Source organism: Oryctolagus cuniculus, chromosome 15 (assembly GCF_964237555.1).
Source record: "Oryctolagus cuniculus chromosome 15, mOryCun1.1, whole genome shotgun sequence".
NCBI classification, from domain to species: domain Eukaryota; kingdom Metazoa; phylum Chordata; class Mammalia; order Lagomorpha; family Leporidae; genus Oryctolagus; species Oryctolagus cuniculus.
The window spans coordinates 5,749,445-5,775,519 of record NC_091446.1 but is presented as its reverse complement, the minus strand read 5'-3'; the positions used below and the strand labels follow the sequence as shown (position 1 = coordinate 5,775,519).

Below are 26,075 nucleotides of genomic sequence, written 5' to 3'. Positions count from 1 at the left end.
CCCGCAGCAGCCCCGCACACTTGCGCGGCGCAGCAGGTGGGCGGGTGCCGCGCCGCCGCCGACCGCGCCAAGGACCCGCGCGAACGCCGGCAGACCACGACGCCTGCTGGGATCCCACCCGGCCGGCGGCTGAGCGCGATCCCGGGCGCGACCGGGCAGGGCTGGACGCAGGGGGCGCGCGCGGCCCCCGCGGAGCGGCGCCTGCTTGACCCCGGCCGACGACCACCGCCCCAGACCTGGGCGACGCCGGGCTGCGCGGCGGACGCCCGGCCTCCCTCTGAGGCACGGGCTCCGAGAGAAGGGGGCGCGCTTCGGGGGCGGGCGGGGGTCGTTCGCGGCCAACGGCGGGCGGGGGGACCCCCCCCCTACTCCCAGGTGGCCGCAACAAGTGCGCCGGGGCTGCCCACCCGCCCTGGGCCGCCCCCGGCCGCCGCCGACCCCCAGCCCGCCGCCCGGGCCCTGCCTTTACCTGCAGCGGCTGCTCCGTCCCGGGAGGCGGCCCAGGCCTGGCCGCCCTCCCCGCGGGCCGGCCGGCTAGCCCCAAGCTCGGCTCGCGGCCCGACGGACGCCTCAGGACGCGGCCAGCAGGGTCTCTAGGCCCCCTCCCTGGGGTTCGAGGCCTGGGTCCCGCGTCGGCCACCAGAGCGGGCCCGGCCGCCCTGTCAGGCCCCGAGGGCAGCGTCCTCCTGCCGGCGACCCGGCCGCCACTCTCGCTCCGCGCCCCCGGCGACGCGCGGGCCCTTCCTCGCGCTCGCCCGCGAGTCCGCGAGGCTTTTGGTCGCTCCCGCTTGCCGTCCGCCGGGCCCCGCCTCTCGGCCCGCTGGTTGCCAGGACAACCGAAGCGACGCCTGCCCCGGAGCGGAGGCGTTAGGAGGCGCCGGGGCTCGGCCCGAGGGGGCCCGGGAGCAGCTGACCATGGAGCCCCAGGGTAAGGCCGGCCGGGCCGCGCCGCGTCGGGCACTGCCCGGGGATGAGTCGGGGGCCCTGGGCGGCCTGGAAATGCGGTTCGCGGCTGCTCCCGCGCGCTGCCCGGCTGCGGGCGGAGGAGCGGACCGGACCCGTCGCGGCCGTCCCGGGGCGGGCAGCGGAGCTCGGCCGTGCGCGCCGGGTGTGGACGCCCTCTCCCGTGTCTGGGCCGGCCGGGGCAGTGTGCGTGGAGACCCGCTGCCCCCCGGCCGCGCTTGGCCCGGGTGCGTGGACTGAGTGACCGCGGGAGGTCCCGCGACCTGCGCCTTCGCAGCGTGGTTTTCTGCCGCCCGCGTGGTTGCCGGCGCCGGCGCGGACCGCGGTCTGAGGAGCTGTGCGCGCGTTTTTCCTCCGCTCGCCGAGGGAGCTGACCGCGGCGCGCTCGCGTCCCGCCCCGGCGGGCTTGCTGGGCGCGGGGCCCTCTTCTGGGGTGTGCGTTGTCACTTAAGGTCCGGCGTGCGCTCCGGCAGGTTTTGGTGTGTTTTTTTTTTTTTTTCTGTTTCCACGCGTGTCCCGGATTCTGTGTGACGGCCGCTGCTTCGCTGAGCCTAGCGAGCCAGGGCCGAGCACGGCGCCCCGAGGGCCCGCGCGTGGCCGCATCAGAGTTCACGGTGGAAGCTGACGTTGTTGAGTGAAAACTAGCGAAGGGCGTGCGCTGGCTCCTGAGTCGGGGGCGGTTTTGGGAGGCGGAGCTGTTCGCGTTTCCTTCTCACTGTCTTTGCTGGTTCTCGCCCCGTTCTTGGCGTCGCGGATCCGGCACTGCACGGACGGTGTTGGTCGTGGCCTCCCGGGAGAACCGAGCAGGGACTCAGGACCCAGGAGGCCTGGGGTGGGAGGGGGTGGGAGGGGGTGGCAGGGCCCGGTGGTCGGAGGAGGCGGGGGTCGGCCTGCAGGAGGACCGACACAGGACGAGGGGAGGGGGCTCCAGGCGGCGGAAGTCCCTTGCCCAGGGCCCTGAGACCTGGGAGAGCAGCAGGGGCTGAGGCTCCGAGCCGGCAGGGAAGAGGAGAAAGGCAGGTAGGGGCCGGAAAAGCGAGCGGGAGCCCTGGGCGGGCTTCCTAAGGAATTTGTTAGGGATGCCCAGGCTCCCTCTGTCTCACATTTCACTGGATTCTAAGGTAGAAGATACTTAAGTAATGTATGCCTGGGGATAAATTGTAGGTTTAGTCCTTTCCATATACTAAACGCTTATATAAATCAGTTTTAAAGAATTCAGTCACCACTCACCCTAGCAGATTCCTTTGCAGTCGGATGAACACCTTTTTGGGTAAAGAGTTGCTAAATCATTTTCATTTAGTAAACCTTTAAAAAGAGAAGATGGAATAATGTCTAAGTTTCCTTTCAACGTCAGGACTCACAATCTAACCAGATTTGTTCTGAGACTAAAGTTATTTCCCGTTCTCAAAGATAACGGAGGAGCTGGCGCTGTGGTGTAGCCGGTAAAGCTGCCACCTGCAGTGCCGGCATCCCATATGGACGCCAGTTCGAGACCCAGCTGCTCCACATCCGATCCAGCTCTCTGCCATGGCCTGGGAAGTCAGTGGAGGATGGCCCAAGTCCATGGGCCCCTGCCTCCGTGTGGGAGACCCAGAAGAAGCCCCTGACTCCTGGCTTCAGATCAGCCCAGCTCCAGCCGTTGCAGCCATTTGGGGAGTGAACCAGCGGATGGAAGATTTTGCTGTCTCTGCCTCTGCCTCAGCCTCTCTGTAACTCTGCCTTTCAAATAAATAAATAAATCTTTAAAAAAAAAGTAAGCACTATGACTATCAACAAGAGTTGTAGTTACATATGGTTCTATTTATACAGTTATCAGTATTAGCAACCTGTTGTTAGGCCTGTATTATCCAACATATTTTAAGTCTGCTGTTTACCTAGAATCCGATGTTATTGAATGGTTCCAGATAACATTTTGCCAGTGTAGTTGAATGTAGCATCAACAAATTAATTAAGATGAAGGATCCTTTTTAACTGCTTTTAAGGATTAAAGATGTTTCTAAGGACCAATGCCAAACAAATACTAGAAATAGCAGTTAAGCCAGTCATATACATATTATTTCCACATACTTAGTTTTCTGTTGCTTCTAGGAGTGACCTTTCTTAACTATGTCATTAAAATCCAATTACCAGAAACTTTCCAAGCCCCAGCCTGCGTCGTACTCTGGCAAGAAGCAGAGGGTGACCAGCAGCACTGCTGTTTCACAGAATAGTAATGTCAGCCAGGAGAGGACTCCTCGGGCAAAGGGCAGACTGAGGAGGTGCACAGCCCTGCACCGGAGCAGTGGTCTGGCTCTCGGACTGCACATTTACATCTTTGGTTTTTTTCCTCAACTAACTTCTCCATTGGAGAAATAACGAGGTATGAAATAACATGGAAAATGGACATCAGATTACTCTTATATTTTAATATTTAGGCTTAATGGTACTATCTCTTCCCTGATTTCTTAGCAAGTAACTTTAGGGGTCCTGAGCCCAAATCTAAGCAAGCACACAAGCTGAGTGAAAACTCTTTCATCAAATGCAGCATCGAGAGAAGCCTCCGAGGTCCCACTTACTGCTGCCTGCTCCCTGACCCCTCCATACATACATTCATGCACTCACACACACGAGGGCCTTCCAAAAGTTCATGGAAAATGGAGTTACAAGATAGCTTATTTTGGTGCAAATTATTAAAAAATCTGAGCATAGATGTTTTTCTAATATGCATTTCCATGGACTTTCTGAAGACCCCTGGTGTACCTGGGCCACTCCGGGCCAGGCCGTGGTGGCTGTACACATCATGTGTTAGAGCATGTGCAATGGAGGTGCCGGTAGTGCCGGGCAGGATGAATAAGCCATTGAGGTTTACACTTGCAAGGAAGGGACTTCTCTCTCCAAACCTGTTTTTCCACTAGTCTGCCCTCTTCCCAGTCACGCCAGCCTGAACTCTGAGTCATCCTTGACTTTGTCACTCACCACTCCTGCCTGCCCTCCAGCTCCCAGCTGGTCTGGCCTGTTTATTCCCGCTCCGGGCACCTGGGGATGTGCCCCTGTCTCATCTTCCCTATGTGGCGAGGGGTCTTCCCGTCTTGGGGAAATCATGCTTGCAGGTTCTACTCACTGCTCTCTTCCTCCCCTCTACCCCCTCCTGGGCTCTACCTGGAATCCTGAGTGACTTCTGCAGAATGTCCTGCAGGTCTTGTCACTGGCCAGCCAGGAGCCCCCACAGCCTTCTCTTGAGACTCACCGTGGGTGGGGTCTTAGCTCATGCTGCAAACACGCGGGTCTTTCAGACCCTCAGAAGCAGCAGGCTCCTTTCAGGACTGAGGCTCCCTCCTGCTCTGGTCAAGCTCACTCCAAATGTCTTCATTCAGTCTTTGCTCAAGTGCCACCTTCCCTGACTCCCTAGAGTAGGTAGTGCCTCCTCCTGGAGGTTATACCCACGTCTCTGCTTTCCTCTTCACGCTTTGCGATTATTTTGTTAATCTTGAAAATGTAGTTCCTCTCCCAGACTATAGGGTGGTGACAGAGGGCCAGGGCCCTCTCTGCCTTGTTTGTCATCTGTCTTTAGTGCGCAACAGGGGTAAGCCCTAAAGAAACACTGGCTGAGTGGATGGCACCGTGTTAATAGCTGGATGCCTTATCTAATGATATTTCCTTGAGAGTGATGCTGTGTGTTCTTAGAAAAAGAAAGCTGCTTTTCTCAACAGCAAAGGGGGCCAAGCCGCAGTGAAATTACAAACTCTTGGGGAGTTCCTTGGGGCAAAATCAGGGGCTAATAAAGTGTCAGCTCAGTTACAAATATGGTGTTTTCTTTTCTAACCTAAGTAGGATGCAGGAGTCTCATTTTGTCTGCTAAGATTAGGAAAATGGGTACGTAATCTTAATATTTGAACCAAGGGGCCACCAGAGCCTAAGACCTAACAAAATCTGCATGACATGTATGCTGCACTTGCTCATTAATTTCTGGGAGGCTGGCAAGGATCTAAAAGTCACTTAAGCCCAGGAGTCATTTAAGAAACCTATATTACAGTCTTTCCAAAGTAGTCTTAGTCCCTAAAGAATATTAATTCTATCAATCAGGTTACAATTCCAGTCTTATTAGAAATAAATGCTTGTGTAAATCAAGTTTAAGGCTTTCTTAAACAATGTCTAAGTAACGCCTTTAAACAGTAACATTTTAAAATCCCTGTCCAAACACCCACAATCACTGCGTTCTGACCTCTGATGTTCAGCCGGCCACAGTCCGGGCAGAGGGTGTGGCCGAAAGTGCGCCTCCAGAAGCTCCGGCTCACCAGCATCCTCCCCAGATGGAGTGTGATCCTGATGCCTGGGCCGGTTCCTCCCGGCAGGAAGGGGAAGCACTGCCGCGACTTGTCTCATCTGAACTGACCAACCAGGTTCAAGGAGGGGTTGGTGCCTACCAGCGCTGCCCAGCAATGGCGAGGATGACTCACTGAACGCAGTAGGTGCGGCACACCCCTGAACTAGTAAGCAGCTCGCAGCAGTATTCTCTGTGTTTCTGTGCCAAGCCAGGGTCAGAGCTGGAGAAGGTTTTCCTGGGACCCTGGGCATCCTTGGGGAGCTTGACTTGTGGGGCCCAGGCAAAAGGGAGGGGGCCTGCCTTTCTCCCGGACCCAGGTGCCAGTTCTTGTGCCCCTGCCCCTTTCCAGGTCGTCAGCGACCCTGCTGACCTGGTCTTCTGTGGAGGATGCTCTGGCTTTCACGCTCTTGTGTCCCCTGGGCTCCCTCACTGCCCGTCCACCTGTTGGTCCGTTAAAGTCTCTCCAGGACATCACTATTTCCGAGGGACTTTGTGTGCCTATTTATCTTTTTCACTCTTGCTATCTCTGGTTTGTTTTTTTAAATGATTTTTTAAAAATTTATTTTTTTAAAGATTTATTTTTTATTTGAAAGAGTTATAGAGAGAGGTAGAGACAGAGAGAGAGGTCTTCCATTCACTGGTTCACTCCCCAGGTGGCCGCAATGCCAATCCAAAGCCAGGAGCCAGAAGCTTCTTCTGGGTCTCCCACATGAGCGCAGGGGCCCAAGGCCTTGGGCCATCTTCTACTGCTTTCCCAGGCCACAGCAGAGAGCTGGATCAGAAGAGGAGCAGCCAGGACTGGAACCGGCGCCCGTATGGAATGCCGGCACTTCAGGCTAGGGCTTTAACCTGCTGCGCCACAGTGCCAGCCCTCTCTCTAGTTTTGTTTATTTACTTGAAAGGCACAGTGACAGAGGAAGAGGGATCTTCTACCCATAGATTCACTCCCCAGAGATCTACAGCGGCCAGGGCTGGTCCAACCAGGAGCTCCATCCAGGTCTCCCACATGGGTTGCAGGCCCTCCCCCGCCCCCCGCCGGGTGCACAGCAGGGAGCTAGATAGGAAGCAGAGGCGGAAGTCCATCCCAGACCCTGTGAAATGGGCTGGGAGCATCTCACATGGTGGCTTAACCTGCTGTGTCACAACATTCACCCCATTCAGCCTCTCTCATCAGTACTGGGTCTGCATTTTGTTAATATTTTTGTTATTCTAAAATATTGTGACCAATATGAACACACATAAAATGGACATATAAACAGTTTTCAGAAGGGCTACAGAAAATGTGTACTATGACAAATCTGCATGGATTTAAATAATTATGAACCAAAATAAGTTTATCTTTTAATTCTATTTCCACAAACTTTCAGAAGCACTGTCATGTGTTTAGCTCTCCCGTGAGAAGTTCCCATGGGACAGGATAAACTATTCATCTTCCTGACTGTAGTGAAGCCCTTTATTCCTGTGGGCGTGGGAAAGGAAGAATGGAGAACCAATCACAGAATTTCAGTTTTTAAAAAAGTTTGTGTTTATTTGCATCTGCTTGAAAGGATGACACAGTAGAGTAAGGGTGAGGCAGTGAGTGAGGAGAGAGAGAGAGAGAGAGAGAGAGAGAGAGAGAGAGAGATATCTTCCATCCCTTGGTTTCCTCCTCCGAATGCCCGCAACAGTGAGGGCTGGGCCAGGCAGAGCCAGGAGCCCGGAACTCCATCTGAGCCTCCCACGTGGGTGCCATGGCCAAGCACCTGAGCCGCTGTCTGCTGCCTCCCAGGGTGCGTCAGCTGGAAGCTGGATTGGAAGCAGAGGCGCTGGGACACAAGCTGGCGCTCTGATGTGGGAGTGGGTACCAAGGGACAGCGTGGTCTCTCGTGCCACAGTTCTGCACCCCAGAGTTTCAGTTTTTGCCTGCTTGAGAGAAACACACTAATTTGTTTATTCAGGACAGTTCAAGTGCTTCAGTTCTCTAGTGAAGTATTTCACTCTGAAATGAAGATAACAATGCAAATTTAGTGTATTACTGCTTCCTAGACAATCAGTGCTTTTGTTTTTTTATTGCAGTTGTAGGAACAAAGGGAATTTCCTGCCTCTCTGAAGGTTGGCATCTACAGAGCTGGAGTGACAGTAGGCTAACAGGAGAAAAAGCATACGGAGTAGAATGTGCCATACATACTTGGGAGCCACACAAAATATGAAGCTCTAAGAAGGGTGAGCTGATTCAAGCTTAAATGCCCCATTTGGGGCTGGCATTGTGGCTCGGTGAGTTAAGCCACCTCCTGTGACACCAAAGCCCCGTATTGGAGCTCCCCTTCCTACCCCGCTTCCTGCTAAGGCACCTGGGAAAGCAGAGGACGATGGCCCAGGTACTTGGGGCCCTGCCATCCGTGAGGGAGATCCGGACGGAGTTCCTGGCTCCTGGCTTCAGTCTAGCCCCAACCCCAACCATCACAGCCATCCGGGGACTGAGATAGCAGGTGGAAGTTCTCTTTCTCTCTGTCTTCCCTCTTTCTGTCACTCCTTTCAAATAAATAAAATAAATCTTAAAAAATAATCTTCTTAGGCAAGTGGGAGGCTCGAGGCAATTTAGAGGGGGACTAAATAATTGTTAGGGGAATGAAGGAGCCTGAAGACCAGGCAAGAGCTTGGGACAAAGTCCCTCTAGGCCGTGAGGGGCTGGGGACGAGTGAGCAGAGGAACTGTGCAGGGAGCAGGGCGTTCTTCCTCTGCAGACGGAGTCTCTCAGGTGACCTTGAGCTGTTGTGGAATAGGTGGGAAGTCCGTCCGGGTGTGGCCAGGACTCTTAGCTTCTTCAGGGAGGGAGTCTGTGACAACTGCGTCTCGTTTGGAAGGATTCTTTTTAGTCGGATGTGGGAACTTGAGAGAGCCCCTCACTGTGCTGGTGGGGCTTGGGGTGGGGTACAGAGATCTGGACGCTGAGGCCTTCCGGTGTCCTGCTTAGCAGGTCACAGTGTCATACTTCGAGGTATCCTCTCCTGAGCGCCAAGCAAGTACAGTCTGTGGGTGCTGGAGAAGAGCCACATCTTCAGGGTACACCTGGATGCATATTTGCAAATTGAGAATTCCCATCTTCCTGTCACCTGGATAAAAATGCAGACCATCCCTAGACCTTCCCTTCATTCTGGAAACTCCGTGCTGTTCCAGCTGTCGCCCCCGTCATGTAGCCACTCCTAAGATTAACATCAGGATAGATTAACTTCACCTCTTTTTGAACTTTGTTCAAATCTCTGAAAGTGTTCATTTGTGATAATGTATTTGTTATGCAGCAATAGAAAACTAATGTATCATCTCATATATTTTTTCTGGGCCAGGCTGTTACACAGCAGGAATTTGTCCTTTTTCATTGTTATATCATGTTCCATTGTATGAATATCCCCCAATTTACTTTTCTTTTATTTTTTTATTTTATTTTATTTTTTTGACAGGCAGAGTGGACAGTGAGAGAGAGAGACAGAGAGAAAGGTCTTCCTTTGCAGTTGGTTCACCCTCCAATGGCCGCCGCGGCCGGCGCACTGCGGCCGGCGCACCGCACCGATCCGATGGCAGGAGCCAGGAGCCAGGTGCTTTTCCTGGTCTCCCATGGGGTGCAGGGCCCAAGCACCTGGGCCATCCTCCACTGCACTCCCGGGCCACAGCAGAGGGCTGGCTTGGAAGAGGGGCAACCGGGACAGAATCCGGCGCCCCGACCGGGACTAGAACCCGGTGTGCCGGCGCCGCTAGGCGGAGGATTAGCCTAGTGAGCCGCGGTGCCGGCCTCTTTTATTGATGAGTATGTGGAATGTCTCCACTTTGGGCTATTACAGCTAATGCTGCCATGAATATTCCTGTGCATGTCTTTTGCTATACATTTGTGTGCGTTTCTCTTATATATATATATATATATATATATATATATATATATATACCTAAGAGTGGAATAGCTAAGTCCTATTCAGTGTTAGTAGGTATTACCAGTAATATAAAGGTATTGTGCCTGCAGTGTTTGAGACAGTTCTAATTTCTCCATATCCTTGCCAATGTGTGGTTTTCTGCTCTTTCTAGCTTTAGTTCATTTAATGAATATGCACAAGCATCTTATTGTGGCTTATATTACTTCCTCAATGACTAATGGTTTTTAATACTTTTAAACATATTTTATAGGCAACTTGAATATCCTTTTATAAGATGCCTGTTCAAGTCTTTTGCCCACTTGTCTCTGTGTCCCACAAAGCCTAAAAAATTCACTGTCTGGCTCTTCACAGAGAAAGTTTGCTGACTCCTTATCGTGTGCTGATCAGGTTCTGACATTTCAGTTGGTTTAATTCAAGACGGCTTGGATCCAGGTTTTAGTCAACCACCCAGCAACATGCTAGAGCCCCTCCCAATGGTTTGAGCCAGGGATCCCAGAGTCTCTGTTTAGCACAGCCAATGAATTCAGCCTCACCCAGCGTTTTGTCTTTTACCTGGCCCTGCACTCAGGAATGATTTCTATCCACATTTCCCAGGGTTCTGCCAACATAAATGAACAGAGTTACACAATTGTCTTGTTGTCTGCAACACCTCCACACGGAGCCCACTTTCTGCCTTACTGTCTGAGTCATGCCGGGCCTGGAGTCTTGTTTTCGGCCCAGCGTGCTTGAGAGGTGGTAGGCTAGGTGGTGGGGAGGATCAGCAGTTTCCCCCGGGAAGGCCGTTGCAGGGCTAATCAGAAACAAGGCAGAGCCTCTGCAGCTGGTGAGGAGGTTGCAGAAACCAGAGCTTCCAGGCTTGCAGCCTTGTCGAAATCTGCCCTTAGGACCCGTCCTGACTTTCAGGATCCCACTGCTTCCTAGCCAAGGCCTAACTTTACCACGTGAAACCTGTGAGCTTGGGAAGTCTGTCTGTATCGTAGTTAAGCCAAGCACAGGATTAGACCTGGGCTTGTTTAGAAATCTTTGTTAGAAATCTTGACCCTGCAACTACAGGAGTTAATTTCTCTTTAGGGCAGTAATAACACATTTCTTGACCTTTAAGTGGATATTTAAAGCCATGAATTCATCACCATTTTCCTTCCTGAAGCCATTTAGAACACTCAAAAAAAGTCCCCTAACTCTATTGTGTGTCTTATTTTTACGAAAAAGTTTCAAGGTAGCAGCTGCTTGGGGATCCCATCAGGGTTCTACAGGCGTTTGGTGACAGGTTTCTAGTTGATGCTTTAAGTAACTTTTTCACCACTCTAAGCAATGCACTACCAATGACTCCTTACCACCGGGGTAATCAGAATGGAGAATCTATTCAGAATGGAGAAACGATTCCAGATCACCCAGTACCAATGCAGAAAACTCATCCTTAAGGTTCTGTCCTCTGGAGCCCACTTCCATGTGAATATTTGTGTCCACAAGGCTGTACTCAGAGAAGTAGAGCTACTGCCAGTGATCGAGAAGAAGGGGCTTATAATAGGGATTAGGCCTTGCAGAACTGGAGCTGCTGGAGAAGTCAATGCAACACTGTGTGTTTTCAGTTGATGCTGCGTCTGATGGAGTTCTAAGTCAGCTGGACCAGCAGTTGAGAGGGACAGCTAGATAAGATGGAGAGAGCAAGGACAAGTCGGAGCCCTCAGTGAAAAGCAGGACCTGTGGGGGTACGCTGGAAGCCTGTCTCTCATCACCTCCAACCTCAGCAACGCACGTGATTTGCCAGAGAAGCTGTGCGCATCTGGCACTGTACTTCAGGATCCTGTAGGAGAGATCTGGAGAACCACCGTGCCAGCAGAAGGTCAACTGTGTACAGACCGTGCCAGCGCCTGGTGCCCTTGCCAGCCTTGATAGGGAAACAGATGACTGCGGTTCATGCTCCCTTCAGTAGCTTCCTGAAATTTCTCGTGTGGCTAATTCTAATCTGGAGCCACACAGGGAAGGACATTCTCAGGGGATTCACATTGTAGCTAAATTGACAGTACAAAACCACTGATCGCTTTATCCAGTTATCAGATTCAGGAAGTTCCCTTGTCCTTCTGACTTGCTGGTTTTTTTTCTTTTTTTTTTTTAATCGTGAAAGAATATTGGATTTTATCAAATACTTTTTCCGCACCTGTTGAAATGGTCACTTTTGGGACCATCGCTGTGGCAATAGCAGGTAAAGCTGCCGCCTGCAGTGCCCGCATCCCATATGGGTGCCGGTTCAAGACCCAGCTGCCCCACTTCCGATCCAGCTGTCTGCTATGGCCTGGGAAATCAGTAGAGGATGGCCTAAGTCCTTGGGCCCATGCACCCGCATGGGAGACCTGGAAGAAACTCCTGGCTCCTGGCTTCAGATCAGTGCAGCTTTAGCCATTGTGGCCAATTGGGGAGTGAACCAGCAGATGGAAGATCTCTCTCTCCCTCCGCCTCTCCTTCTCTTTCTGTGTGTAATAAATCTTTTAAAAAACAAAGAAATGATCACCTTTTTTTCCCTCCCTGTTAACATTATTTACCTGATTGATTTTCACATGTTAGACTATCCTTGCATTCAGGGAATAAATTCCATGTGATTATGGTGCATTATCTTTCTTATACATTGATGAATTTAATGTGCTGTTTTAAGAAATGACTTTTGGATTTGTGTTCAACTGAATGAGAGCCTGTAATTTTGCTTTATGTAATTTCATAGTCCAATTTCAGTATCAAGTTTATCTTGGCCTCAAGAAATGAGTTTGGCTCTCTTCCCTCTGGTTCTTGTTCTCAGGATTTTCTGTAATGTTGGTGCTGTCTTTCATTTAAGTTGGAGAATTAACCAGTGAAGCCATCTGGAACTTGAGTTTTCTTTGTGGGAGTGTTTTAAATTGTGGATTATATTTATTTAGTAGCTATAGGAGCATACACACTTCTGTTCTTGTTTATTTTGGGTAAGTTGTGTCTTTCAAAGAGCCATTTGTATCTAAATTATTGTTGTAAGTTTGCTTATAATGTAATCAACTCCACAGTATCTGTAGAATCTACAGTCCCTTTCACTTCTATGTTATTAACTTGTGCCTAGTTAGGCACAACTATTATTAATTAGTTATCTGTTGGTGTACAGCAAATTTCTCAAAAAGTAGTATCTTCCAACAGCAATACACATTTGTTATCTGTGGTAGATGTCCATGACCTGCATATCCCAGTGTTGTACCTGTGAAGTGTCCTCCCTGTAAGTGAGAGTGGGATCCGTGAATTGTGTCTAACCAATGAGCAGTGCAGAGGTCACGGATTTTACTCCTCTGACGAGGTGAGAGAGAGAGTCAGGGGGTTAGCACCCAGTTCTAGATCCTGCCCCATTCAGAGGGAGGAGATCAGGCAAGGTGATGTATATCTGTACATACACATACATATATACATATATGTATACACATGTATACACACATACACATATATACACACATATATGTGCACACATATACATATATGTATACACATACATACATGCATACACACATACACATATATGTACACACATGCATATATATGTGTACACACACACATATAGCTAGCACACTCTGCAAAGAGCCTCCTTGCTGGTGTGAGGAAATGTTGAAGCAGCTGCATTGCAGGTGGCCCCCGCCCTGGGTACACAATCATACAGAGACAAGGAAGTGAGTCCTGCCAACGTCCTGGATGAACTGACAGTGGGTTCTTTCCCAGAAAAGCTGCCAGAGGAGAACTTAACTGAGCTGACACGTCGACCACAGCCTTGTGAGACTCTGTGCAGAGAGAGAACTCCAGTGGGTGGTATCCAAATTCCTGAGCCACAGGAAAGGCAAGATACTACACATGTGTTTTCTTACATGAAATCCTGGCCCACAGAAACTGTATGAGATAGTTTATCTGTAAGTTAGAGAATATGTTAGTGTAGTAGATATGTATTTCTGAAAGTGTTCATTTGTGATCTGTGTTACACAGCAATGGAAAGCTAATACATCATCTGCCATATTTCCTCTGGGTCAGCGTTTCAGAAACACAGTAACTGGTGGTTCTCTCTTGGTTGTAGTCAGTATATTGGACAGGGAGGCAGTCATCTGCAGGCTTGGTCAAGGCTGGGGGATCTGGTTTCAAGATGGCTCCCTCAGCAAATCTGGCAAATTGACACTGTTTATAGCACATTATCCTCTTTATAGAAATGCTTGAATGTCCTGGCAACGTGGAGCCACTTCTGCAGAGTGAGGGCTCTGAGGGGAGCGAGGGCAGGGCTGCAGTGTCTTTGATAACGCAGCCGCAGGTGTCTGCACACTTTGATTCGCGCTGTCGTCTTGATGACACGGATGAGAAGCAGCCACACAGAGACACAGCTGGCACGAGGTGCAAACCTTCTGGGCCGTCCTGGAGACTGGTTACCACAGAGATTATCAACTGTGTTATCTTCAATAAACCAGTGTTTGGCTTTTTGTATTTTCCCCATTGTACATTGATTTTCTGTTTCATTGATTTTTGCATTCATCCTTATTATTTACATTATTTAAATTTCATTGGTTGAGTGTTTTTCTTAAGCTTCCTGAGATGGATGTTTAGACATTATTTTTCAGCCTTCAATGCCTACATTTAATTTCCCTTTAAGCCCAGACTTAAATGTATCCCACAAGTTTTCTATTTTTGTAGAGTTATATTGAAGCAAGAAAGTACACAATTTTAAATACACAGATTCATGGATTATCACAATGTGAACATCACCTGTAACTGGCACTAACATTAAGAAATGGGCAGATCAGCACTGTAGCATAGCAGGTAAAGTCGCTGCCTCTGATGCTGGCATCCCATATGGGCGCCAGTTCAAGTCTCAGCTGCTGTTCTTCCAATCCAGCTCCCTGTTAATGGTCTGGGAAAAACAGTGGGAGACAGCCCAAGTGTTTGGACCCCTTCAACTCATGGACTTTCAAAATGAATAAATCTTAAAAAAAAAAAAAATAAAGGAAAGGCCTTCTGGGCGGGGCCGAGGCCAGTGTTCTGGGCAGTGGGATGATCAGCATCCCAGAGTGCCGGTTCAAGTCCTGAATGCTCCACTTTGGATCCAGCTTCTTGCTAAGGTCCCTTGGAAGGCAGCAGAGGATGGTTCAAGTGCTTGGGCCACTGAGACCCAGATGTAGTTCTGGGTTCCTGGCTTTGGCCTGGCGCAGACTTGGCTCTTGCAGCCATTTGGGGAGTGACCCAGCAGGTGCTGTAAGAGCTTGTTCTCTTGTTCTCACCCTGCTTTTCAATTATAATGGCCTTTTTTGGGAGGGAGGGGGATTTTTTTTTCTTTTTAAAGGATTCAGGACCCAATCCAGGATCCCACATTGGAATTTAAGTGCTATATTCCTTTAGTCTGTTTTAATCTGAAACAGTCTCTGCATTTTATTTTCTTTTGTGGCACCAACATTTTTGAAGGATCTAGCCCAATTGCCTTGCAGAGTAGCCTCTGCTGGATTTGTCTGATTGCTACCTCATAATATGTTAAGATGTGCTGGGTCCCTTCCATTGCAGCCTGTCAGGAGGTACGTGATGTCAGCCTTCTGTAAAGTTTTGATACCATGTCCCCACTGCCAATGAAGAGGAAATTAATTTTCTGAAATGAAATGTAATGAGAAGTTGGGGAATCTCTGTTTTGAAGAATAGGACTTGTTGATGCTGTCATGGATGATGCTTCAAGTCAGTCAATGTGTAGTGCTTAAGCAACAGCCAGGTGCATTGTATGACTGTAGGTATGGGGTGGCCAGTGGTATGGAAAAGAAAGACATGTTCCTCTTTAAGAAATCAAATGTGCCAGGGGATTCCAATACAGTCCCATCATGGTGGCATGTACCAATGCCATCTCACTAGTCCAAGTGATCAATTTCAGTTCACAGTTGATCACTTGATCAATTGCTAGGTCTAAGAGTCAAAGGGATCACACAAACAAGACTAGTGTCTGCTAATACTAACAATAAAAAAGGGAGAGAACGATCCAACATGGGAAGCGGGATACACAGCAGACTCATAGAATGGCAGATGTCCTAAACAGCACTCTGGCCTCAGAATCAGCCCTTAATTAGGTATTCGGATCTGGCTGAAGAGCCCATGAGAGTATTTTAGGCATGGAAAGCCAAGACACTCTGGCAAACAAAACAAAACAAAACAAAAACAAAAACAAAAAAACAAACCAGCAAAAAACAAAAAACAAAAAACCTAAATGAAAGATCTCTGCGAGTGAGATCCCAGTGGAAAGAATGGGGCCATCAAAGAAGGAGATACCTTTCTCTGAAGGGAGTGGAGAACTTCCACTTGTCTAAATAAGATTGTAGTTGGCGAACTCAAAAGGCTTCCATAGCCTTGGCAACTCATGACTAGAGCCTAGGGAGATTACTGATGCCATAAACAAGAGTGTCAAATTGTTAAGTCAACAACAGGAGTCACTGTGTACTTACTCCTCATGTGGGATCTCTGTCCTTAATGTGTTGTCCAATGTGAAATAATGCTATAACTAGTACTGAAACAGTATTTTACATTTTATGTTTTGTGTGGGTGCAAACTGATGAAATGTTTACTTGATATATACTAAATTGATCTTCTGTATATAAAGATAATTGAAAATGAATCTTGATGTGAATGGAATGGGAGAGGGAGTGGGAGATGGGAGGGGTGCGAGTGGGAGGGAAGTTATGGGTGGGGGGAAGCCATTGTAATCCATGAACTGTACTTTGGAAATTTATATTTACTAAATAAAAGTTAAAAAAAAAAGAAATCACCTCCAAGCAGAGGAGAGATCCTAACATATATGAAAGAATTTTTCAGTGGGATGGGACAAAACATTTTCCAACTTAAAGTCCAGGGTATAGATTTGAAATTTTAGATAATCTGTGCCATCAGGGAGATCAGTTGAGGTATAGGAATCCGGGATTGGTGGCTTGGTAGTTGGACAAAACCCTCCTCCTTGTTTAAATTTTTTAAAAATCGACTTGTTTTATTTTATTTGAAAGGCAGGAAGACAAAGGCAGACAAAGATCTTGCATCTCTGGCTCACCCCTTACCCCACAAATGGGCACATAAGCCAGCACTGGGCCAGGCTGCAGCCAGAATCCAAGAACTACTGATGGGTCTCCTCTGTTGCTGGCAATGACCCAAGTCCTTGACCCATTGCCTGCTGTGTGCATCAGCAAGACGCTCAGTGAGAAGTGGAGCCCTTTCTTGAACCCAAGCACTCTGATAGGGATGCGGGTATCCCACGCAGCATCTTAACCACTGAACCAAGTGCCTGCCCCTCCGTATCTTTTTTTTTTTTCATTGCTTCCCAGTATGCACTATGACTCTGATTAGGCCAGTTTCCTTCCTGTCTTCCATATTCATGGCAGTAGTTTTTTTATTCCTTCACTTGTACAACCCACCAGTGCCCTCCTTCCGCTGCTGCTCCCTGTCTGTGCTTGTCACCCCCCAGATGGCCCTGGAAGAGCCCTCCTGATGGCACCAGGGTGGTCTGTATGAGCACCATGGGATAAGTGATGGAAGGTCACCCAAAGATTAAGTTATGAAAGACAGGGCTTCTGCTGTGGGCTGGCTGTATCATTCCCTCCGGCGTCCCCTCCCTCTCCTCTGGATCACCCGCTGGTTTCCACACGGTGGATGCACTAAAGCGTCCTATGGCCTGGCCTGCCTGGGGAGGAGCAGCGGACGTGGGAAGGAACCAGCAGGGCCTGACCCTGCCGCTGTCAGGAAGTGAGCTGGCAGGCAGCTTCTGCAGCCTCACGAGACCCTGAGCCACAGAAACCCGCGAAGCTGTCCCCAGGTGTCTGCCCTCTTCACCCAGAGATAATACATGTTTGCCAGTAAACCTTGGGGTGATTTGTTATGCAGCAGTGGAATCAGATAGCATCTTGTCTCTTTTACTGTGAAACCTGGCCTTTCTGGCTGGAGCCCACACTCATCTCTCCAATCTGCGGCTCCTTTTACACTTTGTTTTCTTTCACTTCTAGACTTTATTATTCTACTTTTTGGATAAGTGATATAGTTACATGTTTTGAAAATTGAAAGTTGAAAAAGAGTGTACAGTGAAAATCCTCACGTTTGCACACACCATGCAGTTCCTGTCCAGGCTGCCACCATGATCAGCTCTAGTCTGTCCTTCCGGAGAGAGTTTAAATCTGTACCACGCACGTTGTATTACTGCATTCCTCTCTCTGTTCTTCACATGGCTTTTCTCATCAAGCATTGCTTTTTGGAGAGCTTTTTGTTTAGCACACAGTGAGTTTTCTCATTCTAAAAGTAGCCATGTGATATTTTATTGTATGAATTTATTGTAACTGATGTAACCAGGCCACGACTGAGGGCCAGTTTGTTTTCAGCTGTTTGCTATTGTGAGAGGCAGAATAAAAACGCCCACATCCTAATCTCTTGAACCTGTGCCTGTGTTGCTTTACATTGCAGAAGGGCTTTGTGATGAAGGCTCAGGCTCTGGGGCAAGTCTTGTCCAGGTGGGCCCAGTGCAGTCAATCCCAAGCTTCCTTCTAAGAGGGAGACAGCAGGGCAGGATCAGAGAGGCAATGTGACGGTGGGAGCAGAGGTCGGAGTGAGACAAAGAGCCGAGCAGTGTGTGCCGTCTCTAGAAGCTGGAAGAGGCCTGGAAGGGAGCCAGCCTTCGATGGTAGCCCGGCAGGCCCACTGTGGACTTCTGACCTCACTGCGAGATAAGACGTTTGTGTTGTTTTAAGCCACTAGGTTTGTGGCAAGTGTTTACAACAGCAGGAGGAAACTAATACAACAGTGTTTTTTTTTTTTTTTAAATAAGTGGTTATAAGCCAAGTTGTAACGGACAGCTGGTATATCTGACATTCTGCATTTGTGTCAGTGTTATCTGCAGAGTAGACGTCTGGGTGTGGAATGGCCTGGCCAAAGGTAGTGTTGACTTTGTGGTGAGCTCCCCCGCCAGGTTACGGCAGGTTAGGCTTCCGGCAGCAGTTCGTGTGAGCACCTCTTTTTCCACAGCTACCCAACCCACTGTGCTTTCAGACTTGAAGTTTTAGCATTCTGCTAGTGAAAAATCCCAGTTTCTTTCACCAGCCTCATTTGCATGGGGTGTTTAGAATCTCCTCCAGAGCTCCATCCTAATCCTTATTTCTGTTCTGCTTTACCTGTCCTTCCTGTTAGCTCTGGTGGGTGGGTTCTGTGCCTAGAACAAGAACAGGGAGTAGCATGTCCAGAGCCATCTGTGCCACAGTAGCTGCTGGGTCAGACGGGTTTGATGGATCCAGTCTCGCCATCTGTGGGTCTGTCGGGTTCCGTTCAGGAAAGGTTTCCTTTGCTTTGGACTAAAACAGCAACGACAGCTGCTGATTAGTGAAGCCTGAGGAACTGGGGCAATGGTTGCCTGCGGATGTCCTGATGATTTTTGAAGTTGACTGATGGATACCTGGTGGGCCGGTGAACACATGGTCTGTGTGTGGCTTGCCCTGCCTCTGTGCCCTCAGGAGTTACCACAGGTCATTCCCACTAACGTCTCCATAACCCAGGCTGCTGGAAGTAGCCACTCTTCATCTATTATTTGCACATGAGATAATACCTCTTTGTTGTAGCAGATTGAAGGACAAACAGCTGAACCAGAGCCTGTAACTCAAATGCTTTTCCAGTGAAAAATGAAATATAAATAGAAACTTCTAATCTCCTTTTCTTCCTTTGCATGGGGATTATTGACTGGATTCCTTTTTTCTTTCTTATGCACTGACACTGTCAATTTTTTTTTAATAGATGTTAAAACTTCAGGGAAAGGGACAGATGTCATCTTAAAATATTGGTGAATCGAATGCATTGCTTTTCCTTGTAAGTGTAGTCTGATCGGTTCAAAATTAAATTTAAGAATTGGTATGGTAAAAGTACTGACCCAAGAAATAGCCTGGTTAGTAACTTGAGCTCTTTGCTAACATGTCTAACTTACCTAATATATTGTGCTTCGCTTCAGTGTGAACCAACTGTTAGAGGACGTGTTCAGAATTATTTTTATTGTTTAAAATTTCAAGTAGTTTTTAACATTCAATATGGTTTGTGGATACGATTCTAAGAACATAATGATATTCCCTTCTTCCCTTGCCATCTCTCTTCTCACCTTCTTTTTCTATCTTTTTAGTTTTTGAGATAATATATTTTAAGGTTACATTACAGTAAAAAGACTTAATACTTCACAAAATAAGAAGTTTAACAAGTAAAAAAGCAAAAATACCCTAGTTTGGTGGGAATATAGACAATGGCTATAATCAATAATTGAATGGGAAAAATGACCATTTCGCCCACATACGGTAACTTTTTTTTTTTTTTTTTTAACTTTTATTTAATGAATATACGTTTCCAAAGTACGAATAATGGATTACTATGGCTTCCCCCCCATACCGTCCCTCCCACCCACAACCCTCCCCTTTCCCACTCCCTCTCCCCTTCCATTCACATCAAGATTCATTTTCGATTATCTTAATATACAGAAGATCAGCTTAGTATACATTAAGTAAGGATTTCAACAGTTTGCTCCCACACAGAAACATAAAGTGAAAAATAATAGATGATTTTTTTTAATGATGATGAAATCAGATCAGACCTATTGTCATGTTTAATCCCAGTGAGAGTCAAGTTGGGAGTTGATAGTTTCTTTTCTTTTCTTTTCTTTTTTTTTTTTTTTTTTTTTTACAGAGGATCAGTTTAGTATGCATTAAGTAAAGATTTCAACAGTTTGCACCCCCATAGAAACACAAAGTGAAATATATTATTTGAGTACTCGTTATAGCATTAAATCTCAATGCACAGCACATTAAGGACAGAGATCCTACATGAGGAGTAAGTGCACAGTGACTCCTGTTGTTGACTTTACCAATTGACACTCCTGTCTATGGCATCAGTAATCTCCCTATGCTCCAGTCATGAGTTTCCAAGGCTATGGAAGCCCCTTGAGTTCTCTGACTCTTAGTAGTATAACATTCTTAACCACTCTTTGACAAAGGTAGAAAACATTGAAAATATTTTAAGCTTCCAAGAACCACAACAACTTAATGCAGTATCATGTATCGTGGAAATACAAAATAATCGAGGGGCAGTCTGGTTACCCTAACTTCGTAAAAAGGAAGAGGATACAGACAGATGAGGTCTTCTAAGGGAATCGGGTGACTTCTGCCCCCTCGGTTCTGAATTCGCCATTATGCAGAGGTGACTTGCCATCCTTTTCCGATTCCGCACACACGTTTTGATTGTTGCTCGTTCTGTGTAACACCTAAGCTCAGGTCTTTAGCCGCCTGCCAGTAGGCAGCGTGTTGGTGAAACAGACACTGTCCCGGGCCTGGTGCTCAGGCCCCTCATGCTCTAATCAGCTGTCAGATGGTAACTTGATTACGGATGACTTCAGCGTGAGTCAGGCTGGCTTGTCACAGCTGCTCCTACTAAAACTTTTTTCCTCTGATAATAGTCACTGCTACCACTACTTCCAAATGGAATCTGTTGGCTTTGAGTTAATTTTATTTAAAAACAGGTTAATTTACAAAACCATAATAATGGCCAGCAGCACAGCCACACGAGGTAGCGTGGATGGCGGTTGGAATCCGTCAGGCCCGTGTTGTTGGGTGCTGGCTCTGAGGTCTGGTGCAGGTGCCTTCCTGCTGCTTCACCTGAATCAGGGCAATGGCGAGCCCCACCTTGTGGTGAAAATAAGATGAGGCCTGCCAGGACTGTACAGGTTACACCCAGACACCAGATACAAGCTAGGAAGTAAGGTCTAGAGGGAGCAAATACAACGTAAATCCAAATTAACCAGCCACATGAAAGGATGGGGTGGGGTGGGGTGGGCCACAGAACAGTGGGTATCTTGGGTGTCTCCCTCTACCAGACTCTACCTCACTGTAATTCTTCCAATATTTTGTCACTTAGATTGCCCTTAGAGGTATTATTTCTGAACTTCCTAAATACTCATAGTACAGATCCAAACCTTTCCCCCAGTATTTCTCCTGGACAGCAGTTGTTTTTTTTTTTTTTTTTATTTGACAGAGTTAGACAGTGAGAGAGAGAGAGAGAGACAGACAGACAGAGAAAGGTCTTCCTTCCGTTGGTTCACCTTCCAAATGGCCGCTACGGCTGGAGTTACGCCGATCTGAAACCAGGAGCCAGGTGCTTTCTCCTGGTCTCCCATGCGGGTGCAGGAGACCAAGCACTTGGGCCATCCTCTACTGCCCTCCTGGGCCACAGCATAGAGCTGGACTGGAAGAGGAGCAACCAGGACTAGAATCGGTGCCCATATGGGATGCCGGCGATGCAGGTGGAGGATTAACCAAGTGAGCCACAGTGCTGGCCCCTGGACAGCAGTTTTTTTCAACATAGTCTATACAAAGGAGCAGTCCTCATTCTTTTGATATGTCACATTCTAAATTTGCATTATTTTTCCTCATTTTCTAAAGCTATATTTCATCATTATATATATATATATAATTAAATTTATATATATTTATATATAAAATTAGATGTATTTGAGAGGTGGAGTTACAGACCACAAGAGGGAAAGACAAACAGAAGGGTCTTCTATCTGCTGGGTCACTCCCCAAATCGTCACAACCACCGGAGCTGAGCTGATCTGAAGGCAGGAGCCAGGAGCTTCTTCTGGGACTCTCACATGGGTGCACTCGGGCCATCTTCCATTGCTTTCCCAGGCCATAAGCAGAGCTGGATCAGTAGAGGAGCAGCCAGGACACGAACTGGTGCCACAGGCGGAGGCTTAGCCTACTGTGCCATAGCACAAGACCCTCAGCATCTTTCATGCTTTTAAAAAACCTAACAAATGAAAAAACCCACAAAACTATATTCTTTTTATGTAATATTCTCTATGCTGAACTCAGAGGCAGAATGTAAGATCCTTGAGGCCGGGGACAGGCCCTGTCCATCGACAGTGGGTCACTTGCATGTTCACAGGCACACGTCATCACTCAAGTACTCATTAAGTCAGTAAGTAGAAGACTTGAACACATGAGCAGGATCGAAAATGACAGGTCAGAGAAACCCCATAATGGTACAGCAAAGGATCACTCAAAGCACTGTCTCTTAACCTTGTCTTCATTATTAAGAAAACTGGGGCTGGCGTTGTGGCACAGCAAGTAAAGCTACTGCTGTTTAGACACTGATTCCATACGGGTGCCAGTTTGTGTCCTGGCTGCTCCACTTCTGGTCTAGCTCTCTGCTAATGCACCTGGAGAAGCCGTGGAAGATGGCCCCAGTGTTTGGGTCCCTGCCACTCAAGTGGGAGACCTGGAAGAAGCTCCTGGCTTGGACCAGCCTGGCTCTGGCTGTTGTGGCCATTTGGGGAGTGAACCAGTAGATGGAAGATTTTTCTCTAATTCTGCCTTTCAAATAAATAAATAAATAAATAAATAAATATTTTTTAAAAAGCCCTTGAATTCTAAATTAAATGTGAGCACTAAGTGGGGAGTAAGATTTTTCCTAGCCATGGTGAGCTTTGAACGGCTATGGAGAACTCATTGTTAAGATCCTCCCCTTGTCTTGGCCCTAAGGACTAATCTTTGTCCCACGACTGCTCCAGAGGGGGTGGCACCATCTGAGGAGGTTTGCTTGCTGTGGAGAGGGGTGGGCAGGGGTTGGTGATGGGCAAATTGAGTCTGAGCTCAGGTGGACTTGGGTGTGAAGGTGAAGTGAGCTCACATCCGGGCTCTACGAGGGAGCCAGGAAGGCAGAAAGCCGGCGGCAAATCCCAGAGGGAGGGTGGGACGACTGGTGGCCCCAGTTCCCCTGAGGCTGGGGTGGGTCAGCAATGTCCATCAGCCTGGCAAGGTCCCAGTGTCAGTGTGTCCATGCTGGGTGTCCTGCTAGAGCTCAGTGTCTGCAGAGTGGACTCCCCTCCCTGCCACGGTGCATTTCTGACAGGCGCACCCCAGCAGGTGGCCAGCTGCTGTTCCCCAGGCCCTTCTCTGAGAAGCATGGAATCACACTCCCCCGTGGATGCTGCTTACATGTGTTAAAGGAGAATTTTTTGAAAAGTATGTAAAATTTTGACTCCTACGGTGACAAAATCGGTGCTAAATATTTTCACTGCTAAGTGGAGTAACCAGCAAGATGTCAACAGCAGTCGAAGGGAAATCCAAAGAGCAGACCCACGGATAGGTCGGAATGTTGCAGTGGCTTGAAAATGATGTGTCGGTGACCTTGCCACGTGGGAGAGGATCCGCCCTCCATGGGACAGCTTGATTTGCACGTTCGGAGGCAGGAATCGTGTGCCCGACCACCAGTACTTTTCAGCCTAGCGCGCTGTGAAACACGCCAAAGGCTAGACGGAAAGCCCAGGTGGGTGTGATCTAAACGACGCATGACATTCCCGTTTGCACACATTTCCCCTACAACATACAACGTAGACTTGATGGACACTTGAACTGCAGGTGGCTGTGGTTTAACTTGGCAGTTTATAGTCACCATTTGGGACTCACAGTTGATTTCTTTCCCCATAGTTTAGTTAATTGAAATATTTTGCTCTTCTGTGTAGTATGAAAAAGTAATGGAAGTTCATAAATTGGATTTATATAGGAAGTAGGGACTGGGGCAGGCCTTAGGCATAGCAGTTAAGATGCCACTTGGGACCCCCCCCCCCGACAGTCTCTGACTACTGCCCCTCAACTCTGTTTCTGTGAATTTGCCTGATATAGGTACCACATGTGAGTGGAATCATGGGCAGAGGAGGAAAAATATTTTTCCTCTATCTCTAAGTTCTCAGCTTGAGCTCCTGTAACGTAAGGCAGATTATCAAGAGAAAAGCATACACATTGATGTAATCTGAGTTTTCTGTGACACAGCAGCCTCTCTGAGGAAACGAGGACAGAGGACACAGTTAACCCTGACGGTTTACATTTTTTCTTTTAAAGATTTTTATTTATTTGAAAGAGTTAGATCAATCTTGGATCTGCTGATTCACTCCCTAAACGGCTGCAACAGGTGTGTGTGGGGAGGTGGGCCAGGCTGAAGCTATGAGCCTGGAACTCCATCCAGGTCTCCCACATGGGTACAGGGGCCCAAACATTTGGGCCATCTTCTGCTTTCTCAGGCAGCTGGATCTGAAGTGGAGCAGCTGGGACTCGAACTGGTGCTCAGACCTGCTGGCTTTGCAGGTGGCAGCTTAACCCACTGTGCCACAGTGCTGCCAATCCTGAGGGTTTTTATACTGGAATTAGTGAAGAGTGGAGAGTTGTGGGAAATAGGACAGAAAGGGGTACATGCTAAGAGTAGTGAACTGGGCCGGCGCCACGGCTCACTAGGCTAATCCTCTGCCTTGCGGCGCCGGCACACCGGGTTCTAGTCCCAGTTGGGGTGCCGGATTCTGTCCCGGTTGCCCCTCTTCCAGGCCAGCTCTCTGCTGTGGCCAGGGAGTGCAGTGGAGGATGGCCCAAGTGCTTGGCACCTGGCTCCTACCATCGGATCAGCGCGGTGCGCCAGCCACAGCGGCCATTGGGGGGTGAACCAACGGCAAAGGAAGACCTTTCTCTCTGTCTCTCTCTCTCTTTCTCACTGTCCACTCTGCCTGTCAAAAAAAAAAAAGTAGTGAACTGGGGCAAGCAGCAAGGTCCTTCTGTGTCCTCTTTGGTCCGTTGTCGTGGGTAAGGACACTCTTTTCTCTTGGGCACGTTGGAGAGCATCTCCCCGGAGGGCCTCGGGAGCTGTGCTAGGGGAGGAGTGCCGGGGGAGGTGAGTCCTTCCTGCCTTGTCCTCAGTTCCTTCAGTTTGAGATGGTTCATATGCAAGGTGCCATTTTGTGAATGGCGTGTCCTGAACTCCATTGCAATATTTGCCCTCCTATTTCACTTAGCATAATGTTTCCAAGGCCCATCCCTGTTTTGGCATGTGTCAGAATTCACTTCCTGATAACCTGTGTACTATACTTCATTCATTCACCCATTAGAACATTTGGGTTGCTTGTACCTTTTGGCGATTATGAATAATGCAAATGGCAACTACTTTACAGATTTTTATACATACCAGGAATCATCAGTTTGTGTCAGCACATACAGGGGTGGGAGCAGACTTGTTTAATGGGGACAGTGTGTCAGTTGGTGACGAAAGTGCAGAGGTGGGTGGTGGTGACACCCTGTGAATGCACTTACTGCCACGTAAGTGGACACTTTGAACAGGGTTAAGATTTTATGCTATGTATAGTTGACCATGATGATAAAGTGTTTAGGAACAGCTTACCATTTGAACACCTATTAAATGTTCAGCTTCTTATTTATATTTTCTTTGTTTTTGTTAAAAATTTATTTGAAAGAGTTAGAGAGATGCAGGCAGACAGAGACCTTCCATCTGCCAGTTCACTCCTCAAATGTGTTCAACAGCTGGAGCTGGGCCAATAAGCCAGGAGCTTCTGTGTCTCCCACGTGGGTGAAGGGGCCCAAGCACTTGGGCCATCCTCAGCTGATTTCCCAGTCACATTAGCAGGGAGCTGGATTGGAAATGGAGCAGCCAGAACTTGAACAGGTGCTCATATGGGATGCCACTAGCACAGGCAGCAATTTTACCTGCTACACCACAGCGCTGGCCCCTACATACATTTTCAATGATCCTTAAACAACTTGGCACAGTAAATATTTTCCTTGGCTCACAGATGAGGACGTGGAGACTTGGAGAAGCCTAGTTACTTGTTTGCATCACACAGCTGCTCTGACTCCAGCCCTTTTTTTTTAATTTTAATTTTTAAAGATTTATTTATTTGAAGGTGGGGGAGGGGTGAGGAGTGAGTGAGAAAGTGAGTCTTCTATGTGCTGGTTCACTTCCCCAGATGGCTACAGTGGGTGGAATTGTGTCCATGTGAAGCCAGGAGCTTCTTCCAGGTCTCCCACATAGATGTAGGGGCCCAAGCACTTGGGCCATCTTCT

General features: G+C 48.3%; 2 protein-coding genes and 1 long non-coding RNA gene across 8 annotated transcripts in view; 1 reads left to right on the top strand and 2 right to left on the bottom strand.

Annotated features, from left to right (window-relative positions):
* The window catches only part of DHX32 (DEAH-box helicase 32 (putative)), a 66,870-nt gene extending 61,595 nt beyond the window's left edge, over positions 1-5,275 (bottom strand). For 4 of the 6 annotated variants that reach the window (XR_011382191.1, XR_007914499.2, XM_017350760.3 and 1 more), the window contains exon 1: positions 470-766. The gene's annotated coding sequence lies outside the window, so the exon portion shown is untranslated. Of the gene's footprint in view, positions 1-469; positions 767-2,193; positions 2,269-5,164 lie in introns of those variants that run through there. The other 2 variants (XM_051833498.2, XM_051833499.2) reach the window with 2 other exon arrangements.
* The window catches only part of FANK1 (fibronectin type III and ankyrin repeat domains 1), a 132,973-nt gene continuing 107,668 nt past the window's right edge, over positions 771-26,075 (top strand). The window contains 1 exon segment of the mRNA XM_008274828.4: positions 771-928. Coding sequence (XP_008273050.1) covers positions 916-928 — 13 coding nt within the window. The 5' untranslated portion in view covers positions 771-915.
* Positions 18,994-20,499, bottom strand: LOC138845274 (uncharacterized). The gene is made up of 2 exons (XR_011382194.1): positions 20,132-20,499; positions 18,994-19,503 (listed from the first exon to the last, which is right to left on the bottom strand). It is a non-coding gene; the product is annotated as an uncharacterized lncRNA (long non-coding RNA).